The following is a 14,429-nucleotide window of genomic DNA, read 5'->3' on the forward strand; positions in this document are numbered from 1 at the left end:
TCGCGATTGGCTGCATCACGCAGGCCCCGCCTCCGGCTCCGCATGTCACACCTTGCGATTGGCTCTAGCCTGCTCATAGTCACGGCTGCCACTCCCAGGACCGGAAGCAGCCGCCACGCGCGCAGCCACTTCCTGTTTACTCCACAGGAAAGGCTAGGGAAAAAGTGCAAGTTGCAGGTTCCTGTTTGCGGACAGGAAAAGGGACGGTACGTGACTCGCGTGGAAGGCGGGGCCCCGTGAGGGGCGGCGCCTGTGTCCTCGCATTGGCTCTGTGCCCTTCATCGCCCCGGTTACGGTGCGCTTCGGAGGTGGCGCTAGACGGAGGTGTGCGGCGCACTGGGGAGGTGTGGGCATCTGAGGGTTGTGGGTGCTTCCGTGTAAGAGAGAAATAATCATGGCCCGTTTTGTATGTACGAGGCATTTAGAGCTCTGTACCTGTCCCAAGCAGAGGGGGCAAGCAGCTTGGATGCGCTTGTCTAGGCATCCTCAGTACGAGTTAAGGTTGGAAAGTCGGTCTCCTAGACAAAGCCCATGTCGTGGATGGGGAGTTTGGGGTGGAGTTCAGTTCGTACCGGAAAAGTGGGAGAGCCAGCAACGCTCTGCACCAGCCTGTGGGGATAAGGGCTGGGGACTGCCGAAACCATGGCTTCTCGGCATGACAGATCTGCACACTGGCCATTTTTGTCTTTTGTCCACTCAGAAACCTGGCTTCTGGAGAAGTTAAAAAAAATCTGTCTCACTTTCACTACCTGGAGTCTCCAGTATTCCCACTGAATAAAGACCATTATATCTCCTGTGGGGCCGCGAGGGCAGAGCACAAACTGGCTTGCCGGAAGCAACAGAAGCAAATGCAGTGAGGCTGCTGAGACCAGGTGGCCAGAGCCTGTGTGTGTGTGTGTGTGTGTGTGTGTGTGTGTGTGTGTGTGTGTGTGTGTGTGTGTGTGTCCGTCCTTCTAACACCTGAGAGCACACGTCTTCCTTTGCCTCCCCAGCTCCTGGTGTTGCCAGCCGTTCTTGGTATCCCTTAACCCGTGGCTGCCTCTCCCTGTCGGCTGACTGCACAAAGTCATCTTCCCCTTCTGGTTTGTAAGGGTTCCTGACATATTGGCACAGGCCCACCACCCTAACAGCCTCTTTTTGACCTGATCACTCTCAAAGACTGTTTTCCTTCGCTGATAACCATCTGCGATACTGGTTGGGGCTTGAGTGTATCTCTAGGGGTAATTCAGCTGGTAACCGTGGGCTCACGCAGGTGCGAGCGGCGAAGCATGGCATTTAAATGATCTCTACCACACGTCAGGGTTGGGGGCAAGGAGCAGGGGGTGACACTCTTACTGGGGGATATGGTATTGCCGTTTCCAAGGACTTTCAGGAGGCTGTTCCCAAAGTGGGCAGCAGATGGCGCAACGACACACACTCGGCTCCCGGGGAGGTCACAGCTTCACAGCTTGGCAGGCAAGGGGTGTTAAAGCCTTAGGTGGAGCCATTATCTTCCTGCAGAAGACTCAGAACCTCGGCTATAAAGAATAGATTCTCAGCCGGGCGGTGGTGGTGAACACCTTCAATCCCAGCACTCGGGAGGCAGAGGCAGGTGGATTGCTTTGAGTTCAAAGCCAGCCTGGTCTACAAAGCTAGCCCAGGACATCCAAGGCTACACAGAGAAACCCTATCTCGAAAAACAAAAACAAACAGACAAACAAAAAAGAAGTAGATTATCATCTTCCTAATGCTGTAACTTAGCATTTTGCAAAATCAATATGTTCTCCCATTATCCCCCACCCCCTTACACCCCACGATAAGGCGAGTGGATCCAGGCCTCACACGTGCTCAAGGCCAGCGCTCTGCCACTTGCCATGCCTCACTCTAAGACTGAACCCCACCTCTGACACCTCTGAGGCTCCTTGGGTGGGTTCTCTGAGCATCTTGGGGGTCCCCCAGGAGCCGGCACCAGCTCCCCCATACATTGAGGGTTATGGTGTGTGGTCCTTCCAGAGCCAGCTGCCCTGTGCTGGGCTGTGCACGGGGTTCGTCTCAGATCTCCCCTCTGCCACAAGCTCTGCCCCTAGTCATCCACTTAGAGTATGCATGACAGAGGCAGAGGTGACTTTGACAACTCAGTTCCCAGGCTAGAGAGAGGGCTCAGCCTTGCTGCCAGACCTGATGACCTCAGTTCAATTCCTGGGTCCCATGTGGTGCAACGGGAGAAGTAACTCATATGAATAAACTGTCTCTGACCTCCGTACAGTCTTTGTGGCATGCACACACATACACATGTTTTAAAACATGAGTTAAGAGCCAAGTATGGTGCTGCAGGCCTGTAATCCTAGCACTCTGGGTGGATCTCTGTGAGTTTGAGGCCAGCCTGGCCTACAGTGTGAGTCCAGGACAGCTAAGGCTACACAGAGAAACCCTGTCTCAAAAAAAAAAGTTAAATACACACACACACACACTCACACACACACACACACACACACACGAGAGTGCACACATGCATATGAGAGAGAGAGAGAGAGAGAGAGAGGGGGGGGGGGGGGGGAGGGAGAAACCAGCTCCTAACAACTTATGTTGTGGCGCAGGGCCATGACATAAAGATGCCAGCTCCAGACTGTGTGGCCTGATGGGAAATCAGCCTGGCTACAAGCCTGGGTGGCCCTTGCAAACTGTTTTTATAGTAATTTTTCAACAGTTGCCGTGCCACAGGAGGGTGACTTTGCTCCATGTCCCACTAAGTCCAGGCGGGTCTCTCTGGAACCCACCAGAGCTCCAATAGCCACCTGGGCAAGTGAGGAGGCCTGACCTTCTTACGCAAGGTGTGGCCACTAGTAGGCCTCTCGGCTCCCGTGTGGCCTCAGAAGGAATCTCTCCGGAAAGTGGGAGTGGGAAGAATCTGGGCCGGAAGGTGTTTGTTTATATTTATCCAGGTCTTATGTGGGGCTGGGGACTGAACTCGGGTCTTTGTGTGTGATAGGCAAGTACTCTAACGACTGAGCTACAGCCTCAGCTCCCCACTGAGACCCTGAAGGATCTGAGGCACCTTCTCTGCTTCTGACAGGCGGGCGAGGCAGACAAGGGCTGAGAGTCCTAAGGCATGCCCAGGCTGTACATGCGAGGTGCGTCTACTAGTAGACCTCTGTGTCCCCCGTGTGGCCTCAGAAGGAAGCTCTACTGTCCCAGAGCTGGCCTTGTAGAGGATGGGGGGAGGGGGGGCTTTCTGCCCTAGGGCAGGCAGCTAGGGGCCTCTCTGTGGGCACCTGTCTCTTTCAAGTGAGACATCCGCTGTCTGCCCAGTGGACAGTTTGTGCAGGCTTTCTGCTTCTCTTGTACAAGTGACCCCAGGCTGTTGGCTAAACCCACAGACGTGCACTGCATAGGACCCTACACCCCAGAAACCTGGAGTGGAGACACGCAGACCTCTTTCCAGCTTTGGTGACTCCAAAGTCCCTACCAACCTAGCCAGATCTGCCCAGTCACCTCCCTGATGTGTCCTCTCTGCCCACCCCACCCCCCCGTCACCTCTGTTCTCCTATAGGAACCTGTTCAGATCTTCTGGGGTGATCTAATCTGACACCCCGCCCTCAGTACCTTCATCAAGGACCCTGTTTCCAAGGCAGGCGCCACCGAGGCACGTGGGGATGAGGACATGGACTTTCCTGGGGAAGCTACTCAACCCAGACAGGCCATCTCCGCAGCGCCTCAGCCGGGTGTGTAACTGGATGTCATTCCTGCTTGCAGTGATGGCTTGCTGCCCATCCGACACCCTCACCATCCTGCACCTTCCTGCAGCCTGCCAGCTGCCGCCTCCTTGGGGAAGGGTAAAGATGAGGTGATGAGTGAGGGCCTGCAATGGGCCAGGCCAGGCCCTTGTCCAGCAGCTGTGTCGTTCCTGGACTGTGGATGTTTTGTCTCTTGTTTCTATCAGGCATCTGGGAAAAGGAAACCTCGGTAGAGAAAACGGCCCCCACAAGAGGCCGGAGGGCAAACTTGTGCAATATTTTCTTGATCGGTGCGTGATGTGGGAGGGTCCTTCCTGGCCGTGGGTGGTGCCACCCTCGGGCAGGTGGAGCAACCCTGCTAACGGCATTTCTCTGTGGCCTCTGTTTCAGCCGCTGCCTTCAGCCTGCCTTGCCTTCCTGCCCTGACCTCCCTCAGTGATGGAGTGGGACCCAAGGGTTACAGGAGGAAAGAAACCCTTTTCCTCTCCAAGTTGCTTTGGACCATGATGCTCTATCACAGCAGTAGGAGCTGTTGTGAAGACAGTGCCCGTGTGCTCGAGGACGCTGGCCGGGCTGGATGCTCAGTGGCCCAGCGGGAGCCAGCTTCCAGGGAGCTTGTCTCCTCTCCATAACACGCTCAGGGCCGCACAGGCGCAGAGAAAAGAGTGACTAGTGCAGGCCAGGCAGCTGGCTAGCCACAGGGTCCAGCCTGGGCCCTTGCTGCTAACCCCATGCAGGGCCACAGCCCATGTGAGTCGCAAAAGAGGCATTTTCATTTTGGTCTCTCTCTCTCTCACAACAGTTTTAGAAATGGGTGTTGCAAGAGGTGAGCCACTGGCTCCTAAATGGGTTGTTGGGCATTTGGGCGGGGCCTCGGGTGTGTGTTTTCTGACTGTTGCTGAATTTTGGTTGTCACTAACGATGATGTTATTTGTGGAAATAGGTGACTATGGTCAGCAGGCTGCATCTGGGTACCTGAAGGTACCCTAGGTGTTTGCTTGTTTTTGCTGTTGCCCAGACCAGCCTCAACTTCCCGAGCCTTCTCCCCAGCCCCCTCCACGGGTCTCAGGCAGGCTCCACCGTGTGTGGGTGTGGGCACAACCTTTGGTGTCAGTTAGGTTGACCTCCCACCTGTTAGAAGAGTTAGCCATGAAAATGTAAAGAAAACAATAGCTTGCTTTCTTGACCTTTAGCTCAGAGCTTCTGTCTCTGTGGCTGCTGGGGATGCTCTGGGTCTGTGTCTGGCGGGAGCTCTCTTTCTCTCTCTCCCAGCTCCGGCCTGATACATCAGCCCTCCTCCCCCGCACCCCCCCCCCCCGCCCTGCATGGTTCTGGGGAGGGAGGGAGCAGTTTGCTTTGGAAATTAGCACTGTGGTCTGAGTCTTCTTCCTCCCCACATTATTTTTCCTTGAGCCAAAGACTATTTTAATGATTTCCAGCAGAGACCAAGACAACAACAATGAAAAACATTGTCTCCTCAGCGCACAGCGGCGTGGAGGCCTTTAATCTGAGCAGCTGGCAGGAACAGACAGAGCTCTGTGAGTTTAGGGCTAGCCTGGTCTACACAGGGAGTTCCAGGACAGCCAAGGCTAGTGAGAGGAAAAAAACAAAAACAAACAGTACTTTTTAGAAAAATGAGAGCAGTTGTTCTCCAGGAGTCAAAACTGGACCTGAAGCCATAGAGTTCTGACTCTGACGTGTAGCACAGTAGGCTGAGAACCTAAGATCCTAGGAGGTTTGTGCTGTGGGTTCTGGCCTGGGAGGGAGTGCCACACACTCCTTGAAAGCTCAAGGATTAAATAAATAAGTAAGTATATGTAGGTCAGGTATAGTGGTGCATACCTTTGATCCTAGCATTCAGGAGGCATAAGCTAAGCAAGTGGATTAATAAATTCAAGACCAGTCTGGTGGAATGTGACATGGGACTTAGTACTGTGTTCAGCAAGACGCTCAGTGCCCACAAGGGGGCGCTGTGCCGCCAGTCCAGCTACTTGCAGATAGCCTGAAGTCCTTAAGTGAACAACATGTTTAAGGCAGCTAAATTCCAATACAACTTGACAGGAACTGGATAGACTAATCTCCATATTAATTTGGAAGAATGACCAAGAATTACCATTGTAGGGCCAACAAGATGGCTCAGCAGGTAAAGGCGACTGTGGCCAAGCCTGGTGGCCTGGGTTTAATCCCTGTGACACACATTGTCCTCTGACCCACACACGTGTACCGTGGCACATGCAGTACATCCAATAACTTAATAAATCCAAAAAAAATAAGAAAAATAATTAACAATATAGCCAGGCGTGATGGCGCACGCCTGTGATCCCAGCACTCGGGAGGCAGAGGCAGGTGGATCGCTCTGAGTTCGAGGCTAGCCTGGTCTACAAAGTGAGTCCAGGACAGCCAGGACTACACAGCGAACCTCTGTCTTGAAAAACCCAAACAAACCAAACCAACCAAACAAACAAACAAAAGAATTAACATTACTATTTGCAGGGAAACCCAAGCAGCGAACTCCACAGACCCAGCTGTACAGCCGTGTAAAGCCATGACCCAGCTACCATGAGTCTCAGTGGCCAGGTCTTGCTCTGCCTCAATCCAGCAAGCAAGGGAAAATGGTGCCGCAATCCTGCGTGCAGTCACCGGAAGTCCTCAGAAGCATGTCCTGCTTGTGTTGAGCTAGGAAAGAATATGGCATTAGGGGCGGCCAGGTGGGCGGCCAGGTGGGCGGCCAGGTGGGCAGCCAGGTGGGCGGCCAGGTGGGCAGCCAGGTGGGCGGCCAGGTGACCAGCTAGCCAGTCATTCTCACTCTTAACAGCAGACACTGTGACGGACTCTACACACGAGAAATACACACAGCAGATCCAACAACAGAACAAACAGCGTCTTTTCTGAGCGAGGTGCTTACTTATTTTTCACACACACGTTTATGTAAGGGCAGTATCAGCCCGGAGCTGATGCGCCTCTTCCCCTCGCATGTGCCTTACTTCTGAGCGATGGAGAGACACGCTGAGCACATAACTCACGGAGCAAGGCTGCTTCGTTAACCATGTTGTAACTGTCACTCCAGCCCATGACACAGTGTGAAATGGTTACGTCCTACAAGCTCTGTCACTTTACCATGAAAAGGCAGCAAGGTAGCTAACTTTTGAAGAATACGTGTTGTGTTTAATTTAGTAGCCACAAAAGAAAACTTTCTTGTTGTTAGTTATAAAAGTGCATTAAACACACCTGTGCAGTTTGATTTCTAGTTTTGTGGGGTTTGTGTGTGTGTGTGTATGTGTCTCTGTGTGTATGTGTGTGTGTGTCTGTGTGACTCTGTGTGTATGTGTCTGTGTATGTGTGTGTGTCTCTGTGTGTATGTGTGTGTGTCTGTGTGACTCTGTGTATGTGTCTCTGTGTGTATGTGTGTGTGTGTCTGTGTGTATGTCTCTGTGTGTATGTGTGTGTGTGTCTCTGTGTGTATATGTGTGTGTGTCTGTGTCTCTGTATGTGTCTCTGTGTGTATGTGTGTGTGTCTGTGTGACTGTGTATGTGTCTCTGTGTGTATATGTGTGTGTGTCTATGTCTCTGTGTGTATGTGTGTGTGTCTGTGTGACTGTGTATGTGCCTCTGTGTGTGTGTGTATGTGTGTCTCTGTGTGCATGTGTCTCTGTGTGTATGTGTGTGTGTGTCTGTGAGACTCTGTGTATGTGTCTCTGTGTGTATGTGTGTGTGTGTCTCTGTGTCTCTGTGTGTATATGTGTGTCTGACTGTGTGTATGTGTCTCTGTGTGTATGTGTGTGTGTATGTGTGTTTGGGATAAGGTCGCGAGCAGCCCAGGATGGCATTGAACTTGCTATGTAACTGAGGATGGCCTTGAACTTCTGCTCTTCCTGTCTCTACCTCCCCAGGGCACATCTGTGTGGGGCTGGAAATTGGCCCCAGGACACCATGCGAGCTAGGCACGCACTCTACCCAATGACAGACTCTAAGTGTCCTCTTTGCTCCACGTTGTGTTGGGAATTAGACACCCATTAGGCAACCTGATGCTCACAGGAGCCAGACTGGACTGGGAAGGGGCCTCTGGGGCTGGGGAAAGGCTCCAGCCAAGAGCAGTCTATGGTATTAAAAAAAATTTTTTTTATGGTTTTTCAAGACAGGGTTTCTCTGTGTAGCCTTGGTTGTCCTGGACTAGCTTTGTAGACCAGGCTGGCCTCGAACTCACAGCGATCCGCCTGCCTCTGCCTCCCTGAGCACTGGGATAAAAGGTGTGTGCCACCACACTCGGCTCAACATCGGTCTATGTGTTGAGCTTTGCTTGGAGACGTGGGCTCCAGGATTCACCTGCCTACACCTGACCGGGAACAGGGACCCTGTCTGGGGATAGTGGACAGACCCCCCCAACTCCCTCCCCACCCCCGCCCATGCTGCCCATGCTTACATCTGGGAGAGGACACATCTGCCCTGCCTTAGCCTAACCACCAGGATTCCTGTCTGCTTGACCACCTGACACCTGCCAGGACTCTCCGAGTAGCAGAGAAAGTCAGTGTCTGGTCAGGCTGTTGGCCAGAGAGAAAAGCCTGAAGTCAATAAAATTTTGGTCCAGGAAAATCTTTAAGTTGAAGAGGCCTGGAAATTCATGCAGGAGGTCACGTACCTTTGTAAAATTAGCAAAATCTCGTTTCCTTGGGAACACCCACCTCGGTCCTCAGGGACTGGGGTCGGGGAGGAGGCCTTCAAAAGAGGGCAGGCTGCTGGCTACCCCTCACGTGAAGGCAGGCACACCTCTTCAGCAGGACAAGCAAGGACCTGATCCTCTTACAACTATGGGCAACTAGTGAGGTTTCCTACTGTGCGCTTGTGGGACTCTCCCAGGTCCGCTTCACAAACAGCTCTTCTGAGTGGTTAAGTCCCGGCCTCAGAGACACCATGACAGTCTGGTCCTAACCTTGAAGAAAGTCACAGCAGACCAAAACCAGGCTTAAAAGACAAATGCCCCTGGAGCGGGGGCGGGGTGGGGGGTGTTGGCCTCCCCTTCAACACCACTATGCGGTGCCTGGTGGGACCTACTGCTCACTCCACCCATGCTGTCATCCCAAAGCCCCCAGCACCAAACGAGGAATACGAACGCCCAGAGGGTGGCGTGTTTGTTACCTATCCTGTCAGTACCCAGAGGAGGTACCCTTCTGGCTCCCCAATACCTCCCTGCTTCTGGGGCAGGGTTGGCTGGGCGCGAATGCGGGGCCAAGGGAAGGTGAATCCATGGGGAGGAGACTTCGAGGCTGCGTTCGCAGGGGTCCCGGGTCAGGATAGGGCTGTGTTTGCGAGGTGTGTGACGCTCAGACCCGACAGGATTGGTCACTTGGATGGGATCAGATCTGGGATTCTCGGCTGGAGGTGCGCAGGGAACGCCAAGAGGCTGCGCAAGTGACGCTGGAAGTGGGGTACGTGGAAGCGAGCTTAGTCCTCCTGGCAGGACTCGGAGCTAAGGAGGAGGGGCTGGAAGCGGGCTCTCCTTATTGGGACGGTCTGGGCGGGGCCGAAGGCGGAACGGGCGTGGCCTGGGCTGGGGGTGGGGCCGAAAAGGGGCGGGAGTCAGGGGCGGGATGGGGCTGGGGTCCGGGTTGGGGGCGGGGGGCGTACGGCGGGCGGGCCTGACGTCTGGGGCGTCCCGCTTCGAGTTCGCTCTCCATCACTCCCCGCAAGTGTCTGGCCACACGAAGGAGCGGTGCGAAACGCCAAGGTCTCGGAACTCCGGGCAGCTGCACTACCCGCACCTGCAGGGACCTCGGCCCCCTACACCTGGCGCAGCTCGGTTGCGGTGCTCCGCTGTCCTCCCGAGCATGGCGCGGGTGAAGACGGGGTCTCCTGGCTGCAAGGGCCGCCTGTGAGTCGGAGAGCGCAGAGAGGACTGAGTGGGAGCGCGACCGCGCGCACGATGCTTGTCGGGGTGGAGGTGCGGACCGCTTGGCGCACGGTGGCCCTGGCGCTGCTGCTGCTCCCCGCCGTGCGTGCAGCCTCCCTGCTGCGCCCCGCGCGCCCGCTGCAGCCCAGCATGTGAGTAGCGCGAGGCCCGGGGCGGCGACGCTGACCCGGACGGAGCTCGGGGCTTTGTCCCTGGGGTCTCAGAACAATGGGGCTCTTTGCCATAAACTGAGGGAGGGGGGCGAATGATGGTCTAGGACCCGGGGTCCTGGGTTGAATTTGGGGTCTTCGAGTCAGCCGCAGGGCCCCTGGCCTCCCGGCTCCGCCTCTGCAGTGAGGGTCCTGCAGGCTTAGGCAGATGCCAAACTTTGGAGAGGTGAGGAATCCGAGCCCCTGCGGCGCAGGGTCCAGCCGCGGAGCCGGCTCGGAGGCGGCCGAGAGGAAACAGCCTAGTCCCACTTCCTCCCCAAGCTGGTCTCCTGGGGTCTGGGGGGCCTGCGCAGGGGCGGGGGTGCCCAGAGGGGCCTGCCAGAACTGGTTTGTGTGTTAAACACGTGTGCTCCTGGGCCGCGGGAGGAGGAATTCAGTACTAGACTGGGCAGGAAGAGAAGGGTCAGAGAGCCGGCGGCGACGGATTTAATTTTGAAAGATGATTCCCCAACAGGCCGGGTAGCGGTCTCTCTTAAACTGCAAAACGATCCCTCTGTTGGCCTCAAAGGAAAACTGGTGTGAAGTGAGACCCGAGTGGACGAGGTGCACGGATAAGAGGCCTCCCCACCACCCCCCCCGCGCCCCGCCCGGCGGCGCTTCCCTGCAGGATGCAAGGTGGGGCCTTGCCAACTTGGCAAGGCTGCAGGGGCGGCGTGGGGAGTGGACGCAGGACCCTTCGGGCGAGAGTTGGGGTTTCTCTGTCAAATCGGCCGCAGAAGGGACTCGCTGCTCCTGTTCATGGCTGGCACTGATGGATCCACCATGGACCTGGCCTTAAGGACAGAGCCGTGACTCCTTGGGGAAATGAGAGGCCAAGCTTCCTACTGGGACAGGTGCCCTCAGGACCTCTACCCTGGGTCTTGCTTTTTCGGTCTTTGTGGCCATTACAAAGGAGAGCTGGGTCTGAGTCTTGGGGAGTGGGGGGCGGCTCTCACCCGAGAGTGGAAGCAACCTGTGTCTCTGTCTTCTGCTGCCTCTTAAACGGTGACGTCTGCCCAAGGGCAGCTCCAGCATGATTGTGGCAGCTAGCATGGTGGACTGGAGGGGCTGCAGACACCGCTTCCTGAAGTTCAGGTGGACGGGTACAAGCGGCACACGTGGAAACTGTTGGTGGCCCTTAAGCGTTGCCACCTGTGCAGGGCTCCTGTTGGTCTCCCTGAGATGGAGTACCAGCATCACCCCCCCCACCCCGCCCCCACCCCTGGGTCCAGGAAGCTTTTGAAAGGCGTTGGAACTAGCTGGGAATGGATCACAGGAGAGCCTGCCCTCTTCCTACTGGATGCATTTTCTGGGGCCCACCTCCCCTTCTTCCTGCAGTGGGGGCTGCACCTCTGGGGCCTGTGGGCCAACTTCCTGTCCCTTCTCTGTATCCCAGTTCTCAGATTGTCCATCTGGTGGGTGGCCCTGAGTTTCTAGGTTGGCCAAAAGTCCTGCCTGGCTTCCCATAACCTGCATCTCTTGGAGGGGGTGGAGGGTTGGGGGGGCGGGGTGGAATCTGTGCGTGGGTCCCAGCTAACTGGGCCAGACCAGTGGAGCTAAATCTCTGGGCCCTATAGAAGGAGCTGCTTAATTGGATGAACAGGCAAGCAAGTGGAAGCCATGAGGACCAGCTTCCTCCACAGGTGACCTCGCAGGCTTGCTCTTAGCTCCCAGAAACTCAGAGGAGCACGGGAGGGTTGCTGGGAAGGCAGCCAGATGCCTAGAAAGTACTCCTTCCTGGCTGACCCTCTCTGTCTGCTGCCTTTTCCTCCCCAGGCGTTTTCTGGTGAGCTGGCAGGGCCTGGCACAGCTGCCACGCCTCTTTGGCCAGTTTCCCTGACCGATAGCTGCTGAATTTTCATAGTGGTGTGCAGGCCATGGCCTCTGTGGGTCCCAGGGGTAAGGCAGCTCTGCCTCCCAGCCCAGGGGCTCTGTAGACATTCACGAATCTGCGGGGCAGTGCGGGAGGTTCCGTGGCTACTGTAGACTGAGGGAGCTCAGATTTGGGGGATCGACTCTGGCTACCTACTTGTCTTTGCCCCTAAGTGACTTTTCAGCTTCGCCTGCTCACCAGGGTGGGATGGCTGCTGGGCAGGTAGGGTTGGCATGGCTGCTCGGACTTCTGCAGCCCCACTGAGGAGGGAGGGGTGGCCCACGTGCTGAGGCTCCAACCAGCTCTGGCTGAGGCTGTGCCACGGAGTTCATGCACACCTGTGGTGGTGGCAGAGCAGGGGAAGGACTGCACGCGTGAGGGACTGCACGTGTGGGACTGCGTGCATGATGGCCTTGTGCTGGGCTGAAGTCCCCTCCCTCTGACGACACCGGGTCCACCTTGTGGTTTGGGCTTTGCCTTTCCTGCCCTGGTGGGAAGCTGGATCCACCTGCAAGGGACAGAAAGAGGCCTTTGACCTGGTGGGGCACTTGAGTGTTTGCCGGGTCCCTCAGCTTCCCTTCCCGTCCTCCACCATGCACCCTCGGGTACGCTCCCTAGGAGAGGCACTGGGTGCAGCGTGTGCCTCCTCAACCCCTCCTCATGTCAGTTAACCACCCTGCCGGCCCTTGTAAGAGCTTTAGGCCTCTGCGTTGGTCTCCTGTTCATGTAGCTTCCTGCGGATCATCCTCACATGGTTGGGGCCAGTGACATTCTCTGCCTGTCACTGTGGTCCTAATACCAGGCCTCAGAGGGGTGCAGAGCAGGGACAGGGGACCAGAGAGGGTGAGGGGCTGCTGCGTGACCACAGTGGAAGGAGGGGCTCTAAGTGAGTGAGGAGACAGAAGCCCAGTGTCCCTTCTCCTAGGCCCCACCTTCTGTTGGCCCTCCAGTCAGCTACAGGGGCCACTAGCCAGAGGGCAGAGGTGTGTGTGTGTGTGTGTGTGTGTGTGTGTGTGTGTGTGTGTGTGTGTGTATGTGTGTGTGTGTGTGTGCGTGCATACTCAAAGGAATTTGTGTATGTTCAAGGGTCCCATGGAGAGTAGTCTCCTATGGGTACACAGCGGAGTGGAGGCCACAAGGCCAGGGAAGGCTGAGGCTGAGGAAGGCTTTCCCTGTGTGGGGACTTCTGCTCCTGTGCAGACCCCTGCCCTGGCCTTGTCCCTGCATTCTCAGCCTGGGATCCTCGGCCCACAATAGGAAGTCTGGGCCCAGCATGCCTAGCTAGCCATCCGAGGGGCACAGACTCTCAGCAGAAGAGGCGAGGAGTCTCTGGTTCAGGCCCCATGTCCAGTTAGCATGTGATCTTAAGACAACCCAGGGGCTCAGTGTCACCTTCTTTCAGGTGGTGAAAGGGGCACCCCATGGGGTGATGTCTAGAAGGTGCCTGGTATCTGCATGGGGGAGGGGTGGAGGAGAAGTAGGAAGTGGTGGTCTCTCCCTGGGGGATTGCCTCTGTGAGGTGGCAAAAACCTTCCCATCTGGTCCTGGAGCTTAGTTGCTGCTCAGCCCTGTCTGGGGTTCCATCTGGCCATGGAGAATGAGTCCACAGTTGCAGCGCTCATGTGGGGTTCACAGCATACTGCAGTTCCCGCTGCTGCTCTGTCCTGGGACCTGCGAGTCCTTGCCCTACGCTCACCTCAGACTTGTTATGGCTGGAGTCTGTCCTGGGTAGGAAATTTGGGAGACCGGGGAAGGTGCAGTGGGACTGCCCTGCAGCAGGTCTTACTAAGGCAGTGGTGAGCCTACAACTGCTGTGGTGCCAACTCTGTCTTGGCTACACTGTGACTAATAGAAAGCTAGGGTTTAGGCCGGGCGCACACACCTTTAATCCCTGCACTTGGGAGGCAGAGGCAGGTGGATCGCTGTGAGTTCGAGGCCAGCCTGGTCTACAAAGCCAAGGCTAATACATAGAGACCCTGTCTCAAACCCCGCCCCCCCCAAAAAAGCTAGGGTTTAGATGACATGGTTTCTTGCTGGGCAGGTGCAGACCCTGCTACAGGCTGGGAGCCCCTTTCATCTTGTCTGCAGGTGGTCCGTGCGCTTCCCTGAGGAGGAGGTGGCTTCCTTCCACCCAGCAGAGCCAGGGAACAAGGCAACAAAAATAAAGGCCTCTGGGTCAGAACATCCGTCTGGGGGTGGCTGGCTGGTCTGCGGCCAGAGCTGCTGCTGCTGCTTGGGGTGGTCTGGGTCTCTTAAGTGCTGAGCTTTGGACAGTACCCAGCAGTCAGGGGGGCTGTAGGGAGGAGTGCCTCCTGGCTATGGGGTGGAGGGAGAGGTCAGGGGCAAAGCCAGGGATGCATCTGTGTCCCCTGGTGTTCCCTGGTGGAGCCGGGGACCTCAGCTAGCATGGGAGGGATGGGTGGCCCCTGCTTACTCTGTGCCCAGAGGAGAGAGGGGGAGTCTCGTACCCACCAGATTGGAAAGCCATTGTGGTGTGTGTGTGAGTGTTCTGGTTGCCCTCTGCTAGGGGGTGAGCTCAGAGCCTGGCCGTGCAGGCTGAATGTTCCCTGTGGGTGACTCACCTGCTTCCCAAGGCTTGGGGTCTCGTCTTCTGTCCCACAACTAGCCTTTGTATCCCCTGGTCCCTCAGGGGCACAGGCCTGAGCTTCCTGTCCGTTACCTGCTGAACATCCGCAGGCTGCTCCTCTTTCACAGTCCAGAGCCTTTTCTCCTCTTGGTGGGCCCCGAGG

The 14,429-nt window shown here is 56.2% G+C and overlaps 1 protein-coding gene and 1 long non-coding RNA gene across 4 annotated transcripts in view; both read left to right on the top strand.

The window, feature by feature from the left end:
* Positions 1-12: 12 nt before the first annotated feature.
* On the top strand, positions 13-7,229 carry LOC311598997. 2 transcript variants are annotated; one of them, XR_014779748.1, is made up of 4 exons: positions 13-324; positions 993-1,220; positions 3,530-4,003; positions 4,104-7,229. It is a non-coding gene; the product is annotated as an uncharacterized lncRNA (long non-coding RNA). The 2 variants fall into 2 exon arrangements; XR_014779749.1 differs by lacking the exon at positions 4,104-7,229 and having other exon boundaries at positions 3,530-4,095.
* A 2,141-nt stretch (positions 7,230-9,370) lies between these two features.
* Positions 9,371-14,429, top strand: part of MEGF6 (multiple EGF like domains 6) — a 95,261-nt gene continuing 90,202 nt past the window's right edge. Inside the window, exon 1 of one of the 2 annotated variants that reach the window (XM_084787237.1) lies at positions 9,371-9,749. In XM_084787237.1, the coding sequence (XP_084643363.1) occupies positions 9,631-9,749 (119 nt within the window). In that variant the 5' untranslated portion in view covers positions 9,371-9,630. The remainder of the gene's footprint in view (positions 9,750-14,429) is intronic. The other variant, XM_084787238.1, reaches the window with a different exon arrangement.

This window comes from Acomys minous (genome assembly GCF_964271855.1).
Source record: "Acomys minous genome assembly, chromosome: 6".
Lineage (NCBI taxonomy): Eukaryota > Metazoa > Chordata > Mammalia > Rodentia > Muridae > Acomys > Acomys minous.